General features: G+C 37.6%; 1 protein-coding gene across 1 annotated transcript in view; it reads right to left on the reverse strand.

Annotated features, from left to right (window-relative positions):
* Positions 1-5,632: 5,632 nt before the first annotated feature.
* bmp7b (bone morphogenetic protein 7b) overlaps positions 5,633-17,408 on the reverse strand; it is a 52,907-nt gene continuing 41,131 nt past the window's right edge. The window contains exons 3-7 of the mRNA XM_077204724.1: positions 14,442-14,590; positions 12,000-12,203; positions 9,463-9,539; positions 7,273-7,383; positions 5,633-6,284 (exon numbers count right to left, since the gene is read on the reverse strand). Of these exons, the coding sequence (XP_077060839.1) occupies positions 6,135-6,284; positions 7,273-7,383; positions 9,463-9,539; positions 12,000-12,203; positions 14,442-14,590 (691 nt within the window). The 3' untranslated portion in view covers positions 5,633-6,134. The remainder of the gene's footprint in view (positions 6,285-7,272; positions 7,384-9,462; positions 9,540-11,999; positions 12,204-14,441; positions 14,591-17,408) is intronic.

Here is a 17,408-nt window from a genome sequence, read left to right on the forward strand (position 1 = left end):
TTAGCTCCCCAGTACTTGAGCGAGCTCCTAACGCATCATAGTCCTTCACGTCTATTGAGATCTCAAAATTCTGGCCAGTTGATAATACCTAGAATATCTAAATCGACTGCTGGCGGTAGATCCTTTTCCTATTTAGCACCTAAACTTTGGAACAGTCTTCCTAACATTGTCCGGGAAGCAGATACACTCTGTCAGTTTAAATCTAGATTAAAAACACATCTCTTCAACCTGGCATACACATGGAACACTATACATTCCTATTATTAAAATCAGTCAAATGATTATTAGCCTGCATAAATTAGGTCAGCCGGAACCGGGAACACTTCCTATAACACCCGATGTACTCGCTACATCATAAAAAGAATGGCATCTACGCTAATTTTAGTCTTTCTGTTTATTCCGAGGTTAACTGTAATCAGCCGGACCCGGGCCGTATCCAGATCAGATGGTGGACTTGCGCCTGGACACAACCACAACGCATTCCTGAAGTGTCAGCAGAGCTTGTGTCAACTAGACTCTCCCCTGTGAAGGCCTCATCGACACGACAGCAATCGGCACTGATCCTCAAAAAAACTCGTCTCCATACGCGTGTGATGACTCCGGTCTTCAAACAGATGAACTGCATAATATAATGTTCCAATCCAATCTGACCTCTGACCTGTAATCCTGCCTGAATCATAATCATACACTGTTCGTTCGTCTGTTGGCCAGAGGTGAACTGGCCACCGACTGAGCCTGGGTTCTCCCAAGGTTTTTTTCTCCATTCTGTCACTGATGGAGTTTTGGTTCCTTGCCACTGTTGCCTTTCTTCGCCTTTGTCGCAATTTCTTTTGCCTTGCTTAGTTGGGACCATTTAATTTTATATTTAACAATATTATTACAACATTATTTTCCTGTTATCTCTATAAAGCTGCTTTGAAACTATCTGTATTGTAAAAAGCGCTATATAAATAAAGGTGACTTGACTTGACTTTTACCTTGTATGTAATTAACAGGTTTTTACTATAGTATATGTACATTCTTTCTCAGTTAAAATTACTTTTTGGTAAATAATTATTTTACGTGCTAATACTCACCTGGATAATAAAAATCCTTGGCTTAAGCTAGTAAGTTACTCAATCACTCACCCAGAAAGGCCTTACAACCACCTAGCAATGCGCTAACAAACACACAGAACATGTTAGCTGTAGCGTAGCACCACACACTAGCACCCTCAAAATATTGCACTTTTATATACATATTTTATTGGCAGGTGAAAGTCCAAACTTAAAGGTCTCTTCAATTGTAAATTGAGAGATTAATAATTGATATGATAAAATGTTTTTTAGCCAGTGTGTGTGTGTGTGTGTGTGTGTGTGTGTGTGTGTGTGTGTGTGTGTGTGTGTGTGTGTGTGTGTGTGTGTGTGTGTGTGTGTGTGTGTGTGTGTGTGTGTGTGTGTGCGCGCGCGTTGGAGTTGTAGAGGTCAAGGATCAGTCCTTGAGGTGGAAATAAATACTCACCATTTTTCATTCTCCTCATCAGGTTTGTGAGCGAGCAGGAGACCCATGGGTTTGCAGAAGAGGAGGTCATAAAACAACATGACACCAAGAGGAAGTCCAGGTTAGCCGTGCTGAAAGATGACAGTGTTTGCGAGACTGCGATGTAAATGGTTTCTGGGGGTTGACATAGAGATTTCCCCTCTTAGTCCCACATTACCACCCCATTAACCTCTGACCCCATGTTGCGGAGAGCAGAGGAGGGCTGCGGTGGAGAGCGGGATACATGAGAGGAAAGAAGAGGCCAAGCTTGTGCCCCTGGCCTCTGAGAAAGAGAAAGTGGGGAGTGTGCCCCGTGACCTCGCGCACACACACATGGTCCGCATTTGGATGTCTGCGGGTGGCACAGAGCTAGCACTAATCTGAAACAGCCTCCACTATAAACAGCATGTTGGAGAGAGGGAGAGAGAAGGTGAGCGCGACGGGACGGAGAGGCTGTCCTGGTAAAGGTGTCGGTATGGAGACTCTGAGGAGATTCTCCTGTAACAGCCTCAGTCTGACCATCGTTTTGTTTATTAGGCGTTTTCACTCTCTGGGCCCTATCTTGCACCCAGCGCAATTGACTTTGTACACGGACGCATGTATCATTCGTATTTTGCAACCGCGCAAAGCGGACTTTCCCCTCCACAGACGCACGCCGGCAAAATAGGGAATGAACTTGCGCTCCCTGGGCGGTTCAGCACAAAAAAGGAGGCGTGTTCCGGCGCAAACAATCCCTGGTGCTATTTTGCAGTTCCAGAAAACAATTGCGCCACTGACCAGAAAAAAACTAGTCTAAAGTCAGTGGCGTGTTGCGCGTACATTCAGATGCTATTTTAAGCGCGCATGCTTGGCCATAATACAGAGTGTGAACAACGCGCATACACTGATGATTCTCTCATCTACACAGATGCATTTAACTTTTTGCAAACGATACATTACTATAAGGAAAAATATAAAACACGAGGGAAATCATTGTTGTGTCCATGACGATGGGAAAAAAAGGCATAAAGCTTACACATTTACCCAAATTATTATATGCATGTTTAACCGAAGCTAATTTGGGTGGGTTTGTCCCATCACCAATGTCACTTCTCTTTCTTTTACGGCCCTGACGAGAACATCGATCTCCTCGGCTGTGAACCGATTCTGAAGCGCGCCTGGTAAATGCGCCGTTATAATAGTATTGCGCCATTGAACAAGCGCACCTCGTTCATCATGCTCTTAAAGGGAATGTGATATATAGCTCTTATTGGTTTGTTTCCCGTTACGCCCAAACCACACCTATGAATAATGAAGCTACTTCAGACCAACCCCTTTTAGATTTGCGCCAGGCGCAAGAGGCATTTATCCCGCCGGGAAAATAGCAACAGCGCCGGGATCCGCCCACAAAGTTACTTGCGCCTTGCGCTTGACACTTGCGTTTTAGATGGTTTAAATAGGGCCCTCTGGGTTATATGACTCCTGTTTCCGCCTAAGAGTAAAAAATAATAAAAAAGTAACTGTAACTTTAAATCTCACAACTGCGTCTTTTTCACAACAGCAATATTTTTCGTAATTGTGACATTTACATCTCTGATTATGACTTTGTATCTAACAATTGTGACTTTATTTTTGAAAATTGTAAAAATGTATATGTTGCAACGTGACAATATTTTACAACTGCAGCTTTATTTGTCGCAATTGCGATTTTCATAATTGCAGTCTTTTTTCTCACAATTGCGACTATATATCACGTTTTCAACTTTATTTTTTTTCTGTGACTTTCTCACAATTGTAACTTTATTTCTTGTAATTGCAATTATCATAATTGTGGTATTTTTACAATTGCGACTTTTTTTGGGGGGGGGCTTTCTCACATATGACTTTATATCATAATTTTGACTAATAATTGTGACATTTACATCTCACAATGTCAAATTTATTTTTTATTTTTGTGACTTTCTCATATATATATATATATATATATATATATATATATATATATATATATATATATCATATTACAATTGCTACTTTATTTATCAAAGTTTCAATTATCATAATTGTGGCATTTTTTACAATTACGACTTTATCAAAATGTGATTTTATATCTCACAGTTGCGACTGTTTCTCACAATTGCAAAATTGCAGCATTATTTCTCATAATAGTGACCAGTGTGAATATATCTCACAATTATCACTTTTTTGCACCTAATCCTCATAATTGTGATTTTATATCCCACAATTACATTCTCACAAGTTTCTCACAATGGACTTTATATCTCACATTATGACTTTATATGTGACTATTTTTTATTTTATATAGGCCTAACCTTCTAATTTTTTAATGAGGCAAAAACAGGTTTCCATATATAACTCTTCCTCTCTCTCTCTCTCACACACACACATACACATACACACACACATGCAAAAGTGATATTTTTATTATAATAAAATAATATAAAAAAATATTTTATTCTAAATGTATAACATAGATTTTCACCACATTTAAACCAATTAACATGTTTTACTGTAGTTTTACTTTTTTCAGTTACCATTACAAACTTTTTCCCCCTCATATGCTTATGAATAGTTATCCTTCACTCGTAGCACACGAACTGCTGTCGGCACGACAGCTAAAGCCACACTAAAGCACTGCTGGAGCAAGATTATGCTAATACTTCACAAACAGACATTTGTGATTAGCACACAAAACATCCTGCATGCAAATGCCACACTTTAGCTCTCTTTTCCCCCCATATTTAATTCAATTGTGTTCAAAATGTGTTTACAGATTAACCATTACTATTAGGCCGGATTTATGCATAGGCATTTAGGCACGTGCCTATACTCGTATCCAGGTGGACCAATTACAATGGCTGCGTATGAAATCACATACACTCTTGAGTTGGTACTCATTTTGAACAAGTAATTACTAAAAAAGTATGTTCAATATAGTATGCATGTGTGTAGTACGAATGTAATTATGATGTTGTCATTATGATGTGACCTACCAGCGTCAGTTGCGTCGCTTCACTGCCATACATAAATCCTCTCCCGCGGCCTCATGGGATAGTGAAGTGTCCATCGTATACACACTTCAGAATCTCATTGAATAACCATTGAAAAGTATTAAAAGAGCTTGTGACTAAACCTCGTAATTCCATTGGATCCTCAAACTGTCAGTCAAATGTGTCTCAGTCTAGCATTTGCTGTTGAGTCATAGCCAATACTGTCATTTTATAACATGAGATTTTGGCCAAATAACCTTGAGCGCCCACATAGTTACAGTTACAATAAACTTTATAACCTGTAAGTTGATGAAAACATTATTTTGCCTGTCCCAATATGAAGTAAACCCGGCCCTGTTAGTAATGGTTGTTAGTGTTTCATTTTTCTTTAGCATTTGTACACCACCTGTTGACCAAATAGGAAAAGAGAATGAGAAAAAAAATGGCTGTAAAAAAAGATAATCCTGGATAAAGCTGGATTTCCTCATTTCAGTTTATCCAACAGGATCTTATTTGATTCTCAGATATTTTTAAAGGATTCTTGTTTATCCTATAAGGGTCAGTGCAAATTATATATGGATAGAAATGTCATTAGCATTCCTTTGGGATTTTGTTTCGTCAAAGGAAAGCGAGAGGAGAGTAAACTGAGAGATGTTGTGTGTGCGTGTCCCCGTGTGGAGGCCTTGGGTCTCAGGGTCACTGCTGGGGTACGAGGTGCTCGCTGTACTGAGAGGACAGCCTGTGTTTATTCAAACTTATTTATTGGGCCAAGTCTGTAGTAAAACACTATCAGAGTCTGGAATGATGTCCTCACCTCACATGCTCCTTATAAATGCCCATCTGTCGGTGGGGGAAGTGGGGGGGGGGGGGGGGGGGGGATCCTAAAAATCCTAAAAATATGAAAATGAATGCTATTTGTTGTATACATTACACTGGTGTATTATTGTATCAGTGGTATATAACTTTATATGGCAGCTGGTAATCCCATATGTTGGAAATTTATGACACGTATTGAATTAATCAACATTTGTAAAAATAATAATAATAATAAAAGTGTTATGGTCCAAAACAATTCTTTTTTTTTTTTTAAACAGTTTGGAGGACACATTAAAAACAGACCAGAAGACAAGGATGTTTAGACTCCATGTTGGAAGACCAGGAAAATAAATACACTTTTGTTTCTTTTGTTGAAAAACTATTTACACAGTAGAAAGCACAAGTATCATATAAAAGTGTGTACATGTGAGCATGTATATGTGTGCATACAAATGTTGGTGTTTGTGTCTTTTCTGGTTATTTCCTTTCTATTTCCTTTTTTTATACCATATTTAAAACATTAATTGTTGTACATATAAGAAAACTTTGCACGTTGTCCATGGTAAAAGAAATCCTGGAATTGGCCTGAGATCTTCATATGATTGCTCCTTTTTTATAACAAATGAGGAGCAGTCAGTTGTGTGACTGTGTGTGTATTGTCTATACTGTGTGTGTGTGTGTGTGTGTGTGTGTGTGTGTGTGTGTGTGTGTGTGTGTGTGTGTGTGTGTGTGTGTGTGTGTGTGTGTGTGTGTGTGTGTGTGTGTGTGTGTGTGTGTGTGTGTGTGTGTGTGTGTGTGTGTGATAGGACTCTAGTGGCAGCCACACGCTCTGACCACCATGTTGCGGTATTTCTTCAGGATGACATTGGAACTGTCGTCAAAATACAGGACGGAGATGGCGTGGAGTTGTGTGGGGGCGCAACATGGTTTTGGAACCGTTTCGGGGTTGATGAAGTGAACCTGAGGGGAAAAAAATACAAAGGTCAAAATAAAAGTACTTGCACAGATAGAAGATAACGCATCTTACCATCTGTACTTTACAGAGTTATTGTATTGCTAGACGCAAGGTTAAAAATGGACACTTTGTTGGTTTTATTGAGTCGTTAATTGGTAGTTTTAAGAATGGCAACTTTGGGGGACGTTTATGCGTTTTGGCCATTCATGTACACAACAATGGCGTTTTGGGGGTCTAAAAACACAAACTTTTGAAAACGGGTTTCGAAGTGCAACTTATTGAAAATAATACTGTTATCGTCTCTGTGATAACTACAAAAAAGGTGAATTTGTGAAAACGGTGACGTCATGCACATGCCTGTTCAGTCTATAGGCGCATAGTGTTTCTTTATAAAGAGACATGTATAAACGTTTTGACAACGTTTCGTCTGTGCGTGAAAAACACAAAGGAAAAACCTTTCCGTTTTCAGTGCATCACTGTCGTGTAAACGTACCCTCAACTTGTGCATCTTCTTGTTTGTCACTCATTTACAAGAACAAAATAGCTAAATAATCCAAATGCCATAAAGACAAACATACACTGTTAATAGTATTAAATATTACAATTATTCCTGTGATCAAAGCTGAATATTCATCATCATTACTCTAGTCTTCAGTGTCACATGATCCTTCAGAAATCATTCTAAAATGCTGATCTGATGCTCAAAAAATGTTTTTTTATTATTATCAATGTTGAAAACAGTCATGCTGCAAAATATTTTTGTGGGATCATTTGATGAACATGAAGTTCAAAAGACGTCATTTGCATTTATTTGAAATAAATCTTTCGTAACAAATGTCTTTACTGTCACTTTTCATCAATCAATTTAATGCATCCTTGCTAAATACAATTATTAATTTCTTTAAAGATGCAGCATTATAAATTTTCATATCTGGTATTTATCATTGGCGGCTGTGGCAAAAAGTACATTTTGGACCCAGGTTAGAGGCTTACCAATGTCTGTACGATGGCGTGGTTTGTAGCGTTCATGTAGGAATTGAGAGGAAAGGCACATTCTCCCATACAGTAATAAGCAGCGTAACCCTCAGGAGCAATAATCCAATCCTGAGAGATGGACAGAGAACAGATCTGTTAAAACAACATCCACCTTCAGTCATAAAGCCTGAGCTAGACCTTTCCCAACCAGATGTTCTTCATTTTCACCATGCACGTCAGATTGTGATCACAATAAAGTGTAATTGTGTTGAGGTATGTGTAAAATGTAATGGTTCAAAAGGGAATGTGGGATGTAAGCCCACATGGTAGAGTTGGGGTCTCCGAGTCCTCGCCAGCTGTTCTGAGAGAGTGTTTATGTGCTGTGATCCAGTAGGAGAGACAGATACGCTACAGGTGGCAAGACTATCGGTGTGTAAACAGAAACGAGGCTCTCCTATCTCTGCTTGACTGCTTTTGCTCGTACTCTTGAGCCTAATGGAGTGGACGGCTTGAGCTACGCAGACTCGTAAAACCGTTTGAGCCATAAACACAGTAAGAGATAAAGTGGAATGTCGAGTGAGAAGGAGAAGGAAACCTGCTGGGAAAAGATCAAGTTAAACCTGATTAAGCTGGTTTTTGGAATATTTTAGCTGGTTTGTTACTGGTTGTAAGCTGGTGGTCTGTCAGCCCTAACCAGAGGTGCGTCTCACGAAAGCATCGCTAGACAACTATGGTCATGAGTTCCGTCGTTATCAGCATAGTTCAACGTGTTTCCCGGAACCATCGTTCTAACGAACATCCGCAGACAGGATCGCAAAGTTGTGTGGACGGAACGACAGCTCTCGGCCTGTTTTCTAGTTTACATTACATGTGGACTCAATAAATCCTTATCTTGAGCCAAATAAGCAAGCTGACATTCAGTACAATCTGTATCTTTTATTTCGAATACATACAAATGTCATTTATTTTGTCAAGAGATTTAAAGCGCTGTTTTTGAAGAGTGCACGTGTGTACGAGCTCTAGAACACAAGCACGAGAAAAATGAGAATTAATCCTCAGATCCCAATAATTGTCAAAAACTATCAGATTCTTATAATTTATAGCAAAAAAAATTAAAAATCTCAAACAGATTAATTAAAATAAGTTATTACACAATATTAAGTGTGATCAGTAACCAACGTGGTTGAACATCAAATCTGTGACAATACGGTTTTGGTAAACAGTTGACAAATTTATTAGGTCAACAAATTACATTGTTGTACAGGAAACGCACCTCAGATCGACCGATATATATATTGTGGCCATTAATGAACAATTTGTTCTTTCATTTTAGAGAATCGTGTTCACAATCATGGTCACGATTTACTAATTAGTTCACTCGTTTTAGTTAAATCAAGGCCAAAAATGTTAATTAAATAAAAATGAATAATTAATAATCACCTTATTAATTTTTTCCCTCGTTTTAATATTCTGTGGCCACATTGAACTAATTTGTTCCCTTGGTGTGATTTAACTAAAAACAAAGAAAATGTATTTATTTATTTATTTTCCCCACAGGTCATGTGCAGAGCTCTGTAAGATACACTACCGCTTAAAAGTAGGGTCAGACAGTTTTTTTCTTTTTTTTTTCTTTTAAATGAATTAAAACTTTTATTCAAGGATGCATTAAATTGATCAAAAGGGACAGTAAAGGCATTTATAAAAGATTCTATTTCAAATAAATGCTTTTATTTTGACCTTTCTGTTTGTCAAAGAATCCTAACAAAATGTATCCACAAAAATAACACAACTGCTTTTAACATTGATAATAATCAGAAATGTTTCTTGAGGATCAAATCATCATATTAGAATGATTTCTGAATGTGACTCTGAAGACTGGAGTAATGATGCTGAAAATTCAGCTTTGATCACAGGACTAAATTACATTTTAAAATATATTCACATGGAAACTATTAATTCACAATTTAACCGTTTACTGTATTATTGATCAAATAAATGCATGAGAGACTTTCAAAATGCTTATAAATCTTAAAAACCCCACACTTTTGCACGGTAGTGTATACAGTATAATTCCCTCTTCAAATAATTTTCTGACCCCTTGTGTTCTTGAGTAGAATATGTTTCTGGCCAAAAACAGGATAGATGGAGAAAGCAAGGAAATAACAATATGAGATGTGGCAAGAACAAAAAAAAAGAGGAATATCACACCTGCCATCCAAGGTCTCGAAAACTAACGTACAGCTCATGTTTCTTACAGGCCTGCTTCTGATCCGCACTGCTGTTCTCTGAAAAGAGCGAGAGAGACAGATTGCTGTAGAGCTGTAGAAACCTTTTTACAGAAATGATAATCGCTTATGATAATGGTTTGCACATTTAAGTCCATGTCTGTTATTTTTAGAGTCAAATATATGCTAGAGAAGTGGTTTTGTCAGACTTCAAATATGTAACGGGGTGTTGAAGCTAAGGCTAAGCTGTGAGATACATGGAGAAATAGGAGGAATAGGTCACTGAAGTTTACCCGAATCCCTAACCCTCATACCTATGCAGAACATCGACCCATATTCATTTAATATACATTTTACACTGTAATGCTATTACTGAGTAAAATAACCTGCAGAGAATTACACAGTAATAGGAACCATATGAACACTGCCACACACTCTCACGCAAATTTTATCTCTGCTTCTCCTTTGCCTTAAAGGGATAGTTGATGCTGAACATAAAAGTTATTTTTTGACCCAATTAAGTCAGATTTAAGCACATCTTTAAATGTAATTTCATATTGTATTTATATGGTTAAAGTGTACTGTATTTATATAACACACTACAGTTAAAATTATAAGTACATGTGCTTTTGTATCTTGGTCAACACATCAAAATAAAGTACAACAAAAGATCTGAAATGGTCTTTAAAGTAAAACTGACATTATTATGAAGCGCACTTGTTAAAAGTACTTAAATGTGTAAAGAAAAACATCATGAAAGTGTGCTCTCTTTAAGTACACTTAAAGGATTAGTTCACCTCAAAATGAAAATGTCCTAATAATTTACTCACCCAATGCCATCCAAGATATTTTTCTTTCCTCAGTGGACGAGAAATTAAGCTTTTTGAGGAAAACATTTCTGGATTTTTCTTAGAATAATGGACTTCAATGGCAACCACTGTTTTGAAGTCCAAATCAATGCAGTTTCAAAGGTCTTTGAAGTGCTTCAACGGGCTGTGCCCGATCGCAGCTGAGGAAGAGGGTCTTATCTAGCGAAACGATAGGTCATTTAAAATATATATAAATATATATATAGATCAGCGCAATCTGAACAATTGTAGTTAAAAAGTACATATATATATATATATATATATACTTTTTAACTACAATTGTTCAGATTGCGCTGATCTGCAACGCGCCGGGAACTACGTCATCACGTTGAAAGGTCACGCTCGATGTCGCCGGCGGAAGTGCCGCCCCACTGTTTACTGCTTATTTTATTTTTTTTAAATTGACCTATCAATAAGCTCGATAAGACCCTCTTCCTCAGCTGCGATCGCGCACAGCCCGTTGAAGAACTTCAAAGACCTTTGAAACTGCATTGATTTGAACTTCACAACGTTGGTTGCCATTGAAGTCCATTATTCGAAGAAAGATCCAGAAATGTTTTCCTCAAAAAACTTAATTTCTCTTCCACTGAGGAAAGAAAGACATGGATATCTTGGACGGCATTGGGGTGAGTAAATTATTACGAAATTTTCATTTTGAGGTGAACTAATCCTTTAAGTGACCTTTTATTTCTTTACCATTATATTATGTGCAAGTACCGTTTTTTTTAAATAATATACTTATAAGATTTGAATACTATTAAGCGCACTTCTCTAGGCTGATTCCGAAATCGCCCCTATACTAAGTCAAGTCAAGTCTAGTCATCCTCATTTGTATAGCGCTTTCAACAATGTAGATTGTTTCAAAGCAGCTTTTTACAGAGATAAACATATAATGCAAGGTAACCGAGATTGGTTTGGTTTTATAGTGGTTCTTGAATAATGTTATTTCCAGCTAAAGTTATACCCTTAAATAGGGCACTATTTGAGGGGACACCCATTTGTAGCGGTGTCCAAAACCACAGTGGACGTTATAAAGTGCACTCCAATAACGAGAGTACAACTGATGTACACTTAACGGCTAGAGAATACCCATAATGCACTGTGAGAGTCGCATCTGACCAGAAGATGGCGAATCATCCATCCATCCATTTTCCAAAATGCTGGTCAAATGTGGCAACAGCGTAATGTCGTACAGGTATACATTACTTTTTACTTGATTATTACATTTTTTAATAAGGTTTATACGTGCTAGTTTCCATGACAGAGTTCCAGATACATCTTTTCTTTTCAGCTGCCAGTTTGCTAAGTTTCAAATGATTATTCAACAGCAAACACAAACTATGCAAAAGCGGCTGCCCTTCCGGCTCACTCAGTGTCCGAATTCACTCACTCGTTTTCATTCACTCCTTCAAGTGGACTATATTAGTGGAGTAATGTAGGGAATAGTGAACGAGGGTACGGTGGGCGATTTCGAACACAGCCCTAGTTTCTTCACTAAGAAAAAATGACCATGTTATTTCCATTTCCATTTGGAACCACAGTATTCTTTTAAATACCTTTCTTTCGGTTCTTTTATTGCAATTTTTACATTTGTTTTCCTTTTTCACTTGCCTTCACACTTCTGTATTCAATATTGAAAACACACACACACCTGCAATATTGGCTACACGCAGTGCCTCCTGGCCCTTGGCGGTTTTGGAGCGGTTGGGATTGCGCTGCTTGTTGCCGCCCTGTGCGGAGCGGATGCTTCGGATATGGACCTCCGTAGCTTTGAAGAAGGCCACCATGAAGGGCTGTTTGCTCTGGGGGCCGCTGCGACCCACCAGCCCGGCCACCCATGGGTTCACACTCTGGCCTGCAGGGGGAGACACATACAACACTCATTTACCACTGTCAGAAATCAATTTCTAATTTGTTTTCCATCTGAGATCTGAGAGGAAATAAATACATCTTGGAATTGTTAATATAAATGTTGACAGGTACAAATCCCAAAAGAGAAGCAGTCACAGCTCTGTGAAGTTATACGGGCCCCTTGAAAGATGTATTTGAATGTATTTCTGTGAATCGGTTCTTGAGAGAGACCCCATATATCACTCAACGGGACAGTTTAGCAATCCTTTACTTTGTCAGAGCCATGTGGCCTAATAAATCGCGTAATATGCATTATATAATAATCAGTTTGTCGGTCACAGTCTTATAAATCATGAGACTTGTGTAAGAAAGTGTGCGTGTTCTCCAAGAATATGCGATTTCTGGTGTTTATTTTGTGTAATCTCTCCCGCTCTCAAGAGCGCTTTTAGTTCACTGTTTACTCAGAGAATTCCAGCACTTACATCTGTTTCTGTGCCATCCTGGACTCCTTTTACCTACACACCGGCTTTAGTGTGTGTGTGTGTGTGTGTGTGTGTGTGTGTGTGTGTGTGTGTGTGTGTGTGTGTGTGTGTGTGTGTGTGTGTGTGTGTGTGTGTGTGTGTGTGTGTGTGTGTGTGTGTGTGTGTGTGTGTGTGTGTGTGTGTGTGTGTGTGTGTAGAGTAAGGAATGCTCACTCTGTCTGAGCGCCGAGGTAAAGTCGGGTTGCCGGTTGCCTACAGCGACAGGGTAAGCGTCCCGCAAGCATGTCTCGACAAGCTCGCTAATCTACACAAGCCCCATAATACATTGCACCTGTTTTCATGCTAACACTTAAAACCTGTAACATCCTGTACACACACACACACCTTCCTATCACGCAGCTACGGTACAAAACACACTCCCGCTGCGGCTGGCTATAAAGTGAGTGAGTGAAAAGGATAGTAGGTTCAATTCTGCATTGCTTAGAATTTACACTATAATACATTATATGATTAATAAGTTATGATAACATAACTCTTCAAAATAAGTTAAGCAACTTTTTTTATAAGTTATCCAAGATTTTAAAAAAAATTAAAGTCAGTTTAATGTAATTTAAGTTGAATTGACGTAAACATCCAAGTTGATTGTACTTAAAAATTTTAGGCAGCAACTTTTTTTTACAGTGGACATCCAAACCAAGCATTGATATTAAACTAAACTTCACCATTAATAGTGATTTCGGCTGAAAATCTAGACTAAGCATTAGTGATCAACACAGCTACTTAAAGAGAGTACACTTTCATGACTATTTCTCTTAAAACAAATAAGTACACCTTTAAATATTAATGTAAAATTAAAAGTTTGAAGTCATCATGTTTTAATAATCTTTTGTTGTGCTTTAAAGTGCACTTATTTTGATGTGTTGACTAACATACTAAAGCACATGTATAGTACTTGATCATAATTTTAACTACAATTAAAGTTTAAAAAAGTTAATGTACTAAATTGCAACTTCGTCATTACAATACAATTAAATATATTTAAATTAGTGCTGATATATACTTTATTTATTATATTTTTACAAACTTTTATGCTAGATGTGATTAAACGGAATTAATCGATTTGAAAGCACAAATTTAAATACATGAAATACAAGTTACAATAGAAATTATATTAAAGTGTATTTTAGTTTACCATAAATGCTTGTCAGTACATTCGGCAGTAACTTTAACCATATTTCAAAGACAATTATTATGAAATTACATGTAAATTCCTATTTAAGTGGGTCAAAAACACTAAAGGTCAACTAATTACATTTAATATGAATTTAAACTATAATACATTTTCATTTAACTGCAAATAATAGGCAATTAAGTGTCCAAAAACATTACATTCAGTTCCATAGCAAGTACACTTTTTAAAAAGTCTTTTTAAAGTGTACTTCTTTTCAAGTCATTCAAATTAGAACAATACAAAATGTACACAAAAAAGTGGTCTCAAACGTTTGGACCCCCACTATAGATGTTTTTCTTTGAATGGCTTTTAAATGCAATGTAATAAATTGCCCTTCAGAGAGACTGTAAACATTTACTGAACTGAACTGCACTGAACTAAAATGGCGCACAAAAGCAAAGGCAAAACAAATCGAGTGCTGTGCAGTGTGGGCTCAGGAACGGTCTCATTTTTGCAATCTGTGATGCAACACAATGTTCATGTATCATATTTTGAACCAGTGACCTGTGGTGTTTGCACGTCCACTTACCATCTAAACTTTCCAGAGCCAGCTGCAGGCCCAGATTCCGGCCCGGGTTCAGCACCCAGTGGTTACTGGTAGCTGTGATGTCGAATACCAGCCATCCCTCTTCTGCTGCCCAGATCACCCGTGAGTCCAGCAGGAACAAATCTGAATCCCTAATGGAGAGAGCGCATATGACAGCGTATCACATGGAACATAGCATGCACATGAGTGATTAAAGCAAGTAGGGAAATATGGGGAAAGATGTGCCAGCCCCTTAATACTGTGTGCAACTGTTTTTCATATATATATATGTATATATATATATATATATATATATATATATATATATATATATATATATATATATTACACACACCAATTTTTTTACTTCATTCCTGAATGAATCAACCGTTTGAACTAATACCCTCATATATCATCATCTTAATTTGTCATACATATTTGAAACGACATGAGGAAGAGTAAATTAATACAGAATTTTCATTTTTGGGTGAACTATCCCTTTCATACCCTTGTAAAACCCATGTATCTCATGGCATTACTTTATGTGTAAATGCTTTCATACCACCTCTGATCTGCAGTAAACGGTCTGTAAATGTATCTAGATACCAATTCAGATGCAGCTTATAAAAAAATGTATGGCCTAAAAGTTTGTGTGATAAAAGCTGTGTTTGTCACGCGCAGGTCTGCAAAAGATTACGAAAAGGGAGGTTTAGAGTAAATAGTAGCATTAGCTTATAATAGTAAAGCAGAAGAAAATAAAGCAATGGCGTGTACTAAAACAAGTTCACCATTAGACAATGAGTGGAAAGAACTTAAAGGGATAGTTCACCCAAAAATGAAAATTCTGTCAGTATTCACTCACCCTCATGTTGTTCCAACCCCGTAAGACCTTCGTTCATCTTCAGAACACGAATTAAGATATTTTTGATGAAATCTGAGAGCTGGATCACTGCTCCATACTAGTCCATAGGCTTGTTGAGGGATTGAACTTGCAGGCCCCGAAAATATATTACAGACATCGTTAAAATAGTCCAAGTGACTACATTGGCTCAATCTTAAGTTTATCAAACGACGAGAATACTTTTTGTGCGCAAAAAAACAAAAATCACGACTTTATTTCATGTATTAATTTACTTCTCTGTGGGCCTCGAGTCAGTTCACTAGTGTAAAAGCGTAGAGCTTCTGTTGTTGTACGTCCATTATGAAAATGTAAGTCCATTATGAAAATGAAAGTGACTTTATCTTTTGGGGGTAATTTCTCAGCCAAATTTGATGTGTGATTAATTTGAGATTAATTAGATTAAATATTTTAATTAATTGACAGCCCTATTCTTTTTACTTTACCAAATAGCTTTTTAAGAACATGCAATTCTGGAATACAGAACATATAATACATGTAATGTATTACATTTATATTATTTAGCTTAATTAGTTAATTTAAATGTTTAATATTTAAATTAATTACGTCAATAATTACACACACATTTAATATATTACATTATTTAACCACATAAAATAATCCTCATCCTCCAAGGGAACCCCCAAAGAGGTCCAGAGATGGAGGGCAACTGGAGTGAGCCGAAAGAAAAATACGTTCAGTGGCCAACTGATTCAAAGACTGGTATATAAATCAACACAGACATTCTTTAAGTCTTGTGTCTACAGAAAAGCCCAGCAGACATTTACTGTTGTACACAGGCTGGCAGAACTGACACCCTATTCACTACAGGTGTGACTTTTGAATTTTGCTGTTCACACAACAGCTTGAATAGCAGCTTGAATAGGCTATTATTGGTATGAACAAATAATAAAGTCAAGTCCAATTTCTATTCTCATAATAGCCGTCAATAACATCTGGTAACTTCCATACAGTAACACGACAAAGTCTTAACCTAGCTGAAATTAGTTTTATGTCAAATCAAATGTATTCAAGTCTAAAAACACATATCATGTATACTATTTTTATATATATAAACACACAGTATACACACACACTCACCGGCCACTTTATTAGGTACACCTGCCCTTTAAAAAACTCAATACATTTAGGCATGTAGACATGGTCAAGACGATCCGCTAAAGTTCAAACTGAGTATCAGAATGAGGAAGAAAGGGGATTTAAGTGACTTTAAATGTGGCCTGGCTGTTGGTGCCAGACGGGCTGGTCTGAGTATTTCAGAAACTGTTGATCTACTGGGATTTTCACACACAACCATCTCTAGGGTTTACAGAGAATGATCTGAAAAGAGAAAATATCCAGTGAGTGGCAGTTCTGTGGGTGAAAATGCCTTGTTGATGCCAGAGATCAGAAGAGATTGACCAGACTGGTTCAGCTGAAAGAAAGACAACAGTAACTCAAATAAACACTCGATACAACCGAGGTCTGCAGAAGAGCTATGGCAATCTCTATATCTGCTCCAAAATTCAGATGGTAAAGTCAGAATTTGGTGTAAACAACATGAACACACATGGATCTGTCCTGCATTGTATCAGCGGCTCAGGCTGGTGTAATGGTGAACAGTATTATCTTTGGGCCCCTTAGTACCAGTCGAGCATTGTTTAAATGCCACAGCCGACCTGAGTATTTTTGCTGATCGTGTCCATCAGCTTTATGACCACAGTGTATCATCTTCTGATGGATACTTCCAGCAGGATAACACACACGTCACAAAGCTCAAATCATCTCAAACTGGTTTCTTGAACATGATAGTGAGTTTACTATACTCAAATGATCTCCAAAGTCACCAGATCTCAATCCAATAGAGCAGCTTTGGGATGTGCTGGAACAGGAGATTCACATCATGGATGAGCAGCCAACAAATCTGCAGAAACTGCGTGGATTTCATGACAACATGGCAACACAACTTTCATGACAACATGGACCAAAATCTCTGAGGAATGTTTCCAGCACCTTGTTGAATCTCGGGCCTTGTAGAATGCATGCAGTTCTGAATGCAAAAAGGGGTCTAA

This window comes from Siphateles boraxobius, unplaced genomic scaffold, assembly GCF_051911475.1.
Source record: "Siphateles boraxobius isolate OS27281-9 unplaced genomic scaffold, OSU_SipBor_1 50, whole genome shotgun sequence".
In the NCBI taxonomy this organism is placed as follows: Eukaryota; Metazoa; Chordata; class Actinopteri; order Cypriniformes; family Leuciscidae; genus Siphateles; species Siphateles boraxobius.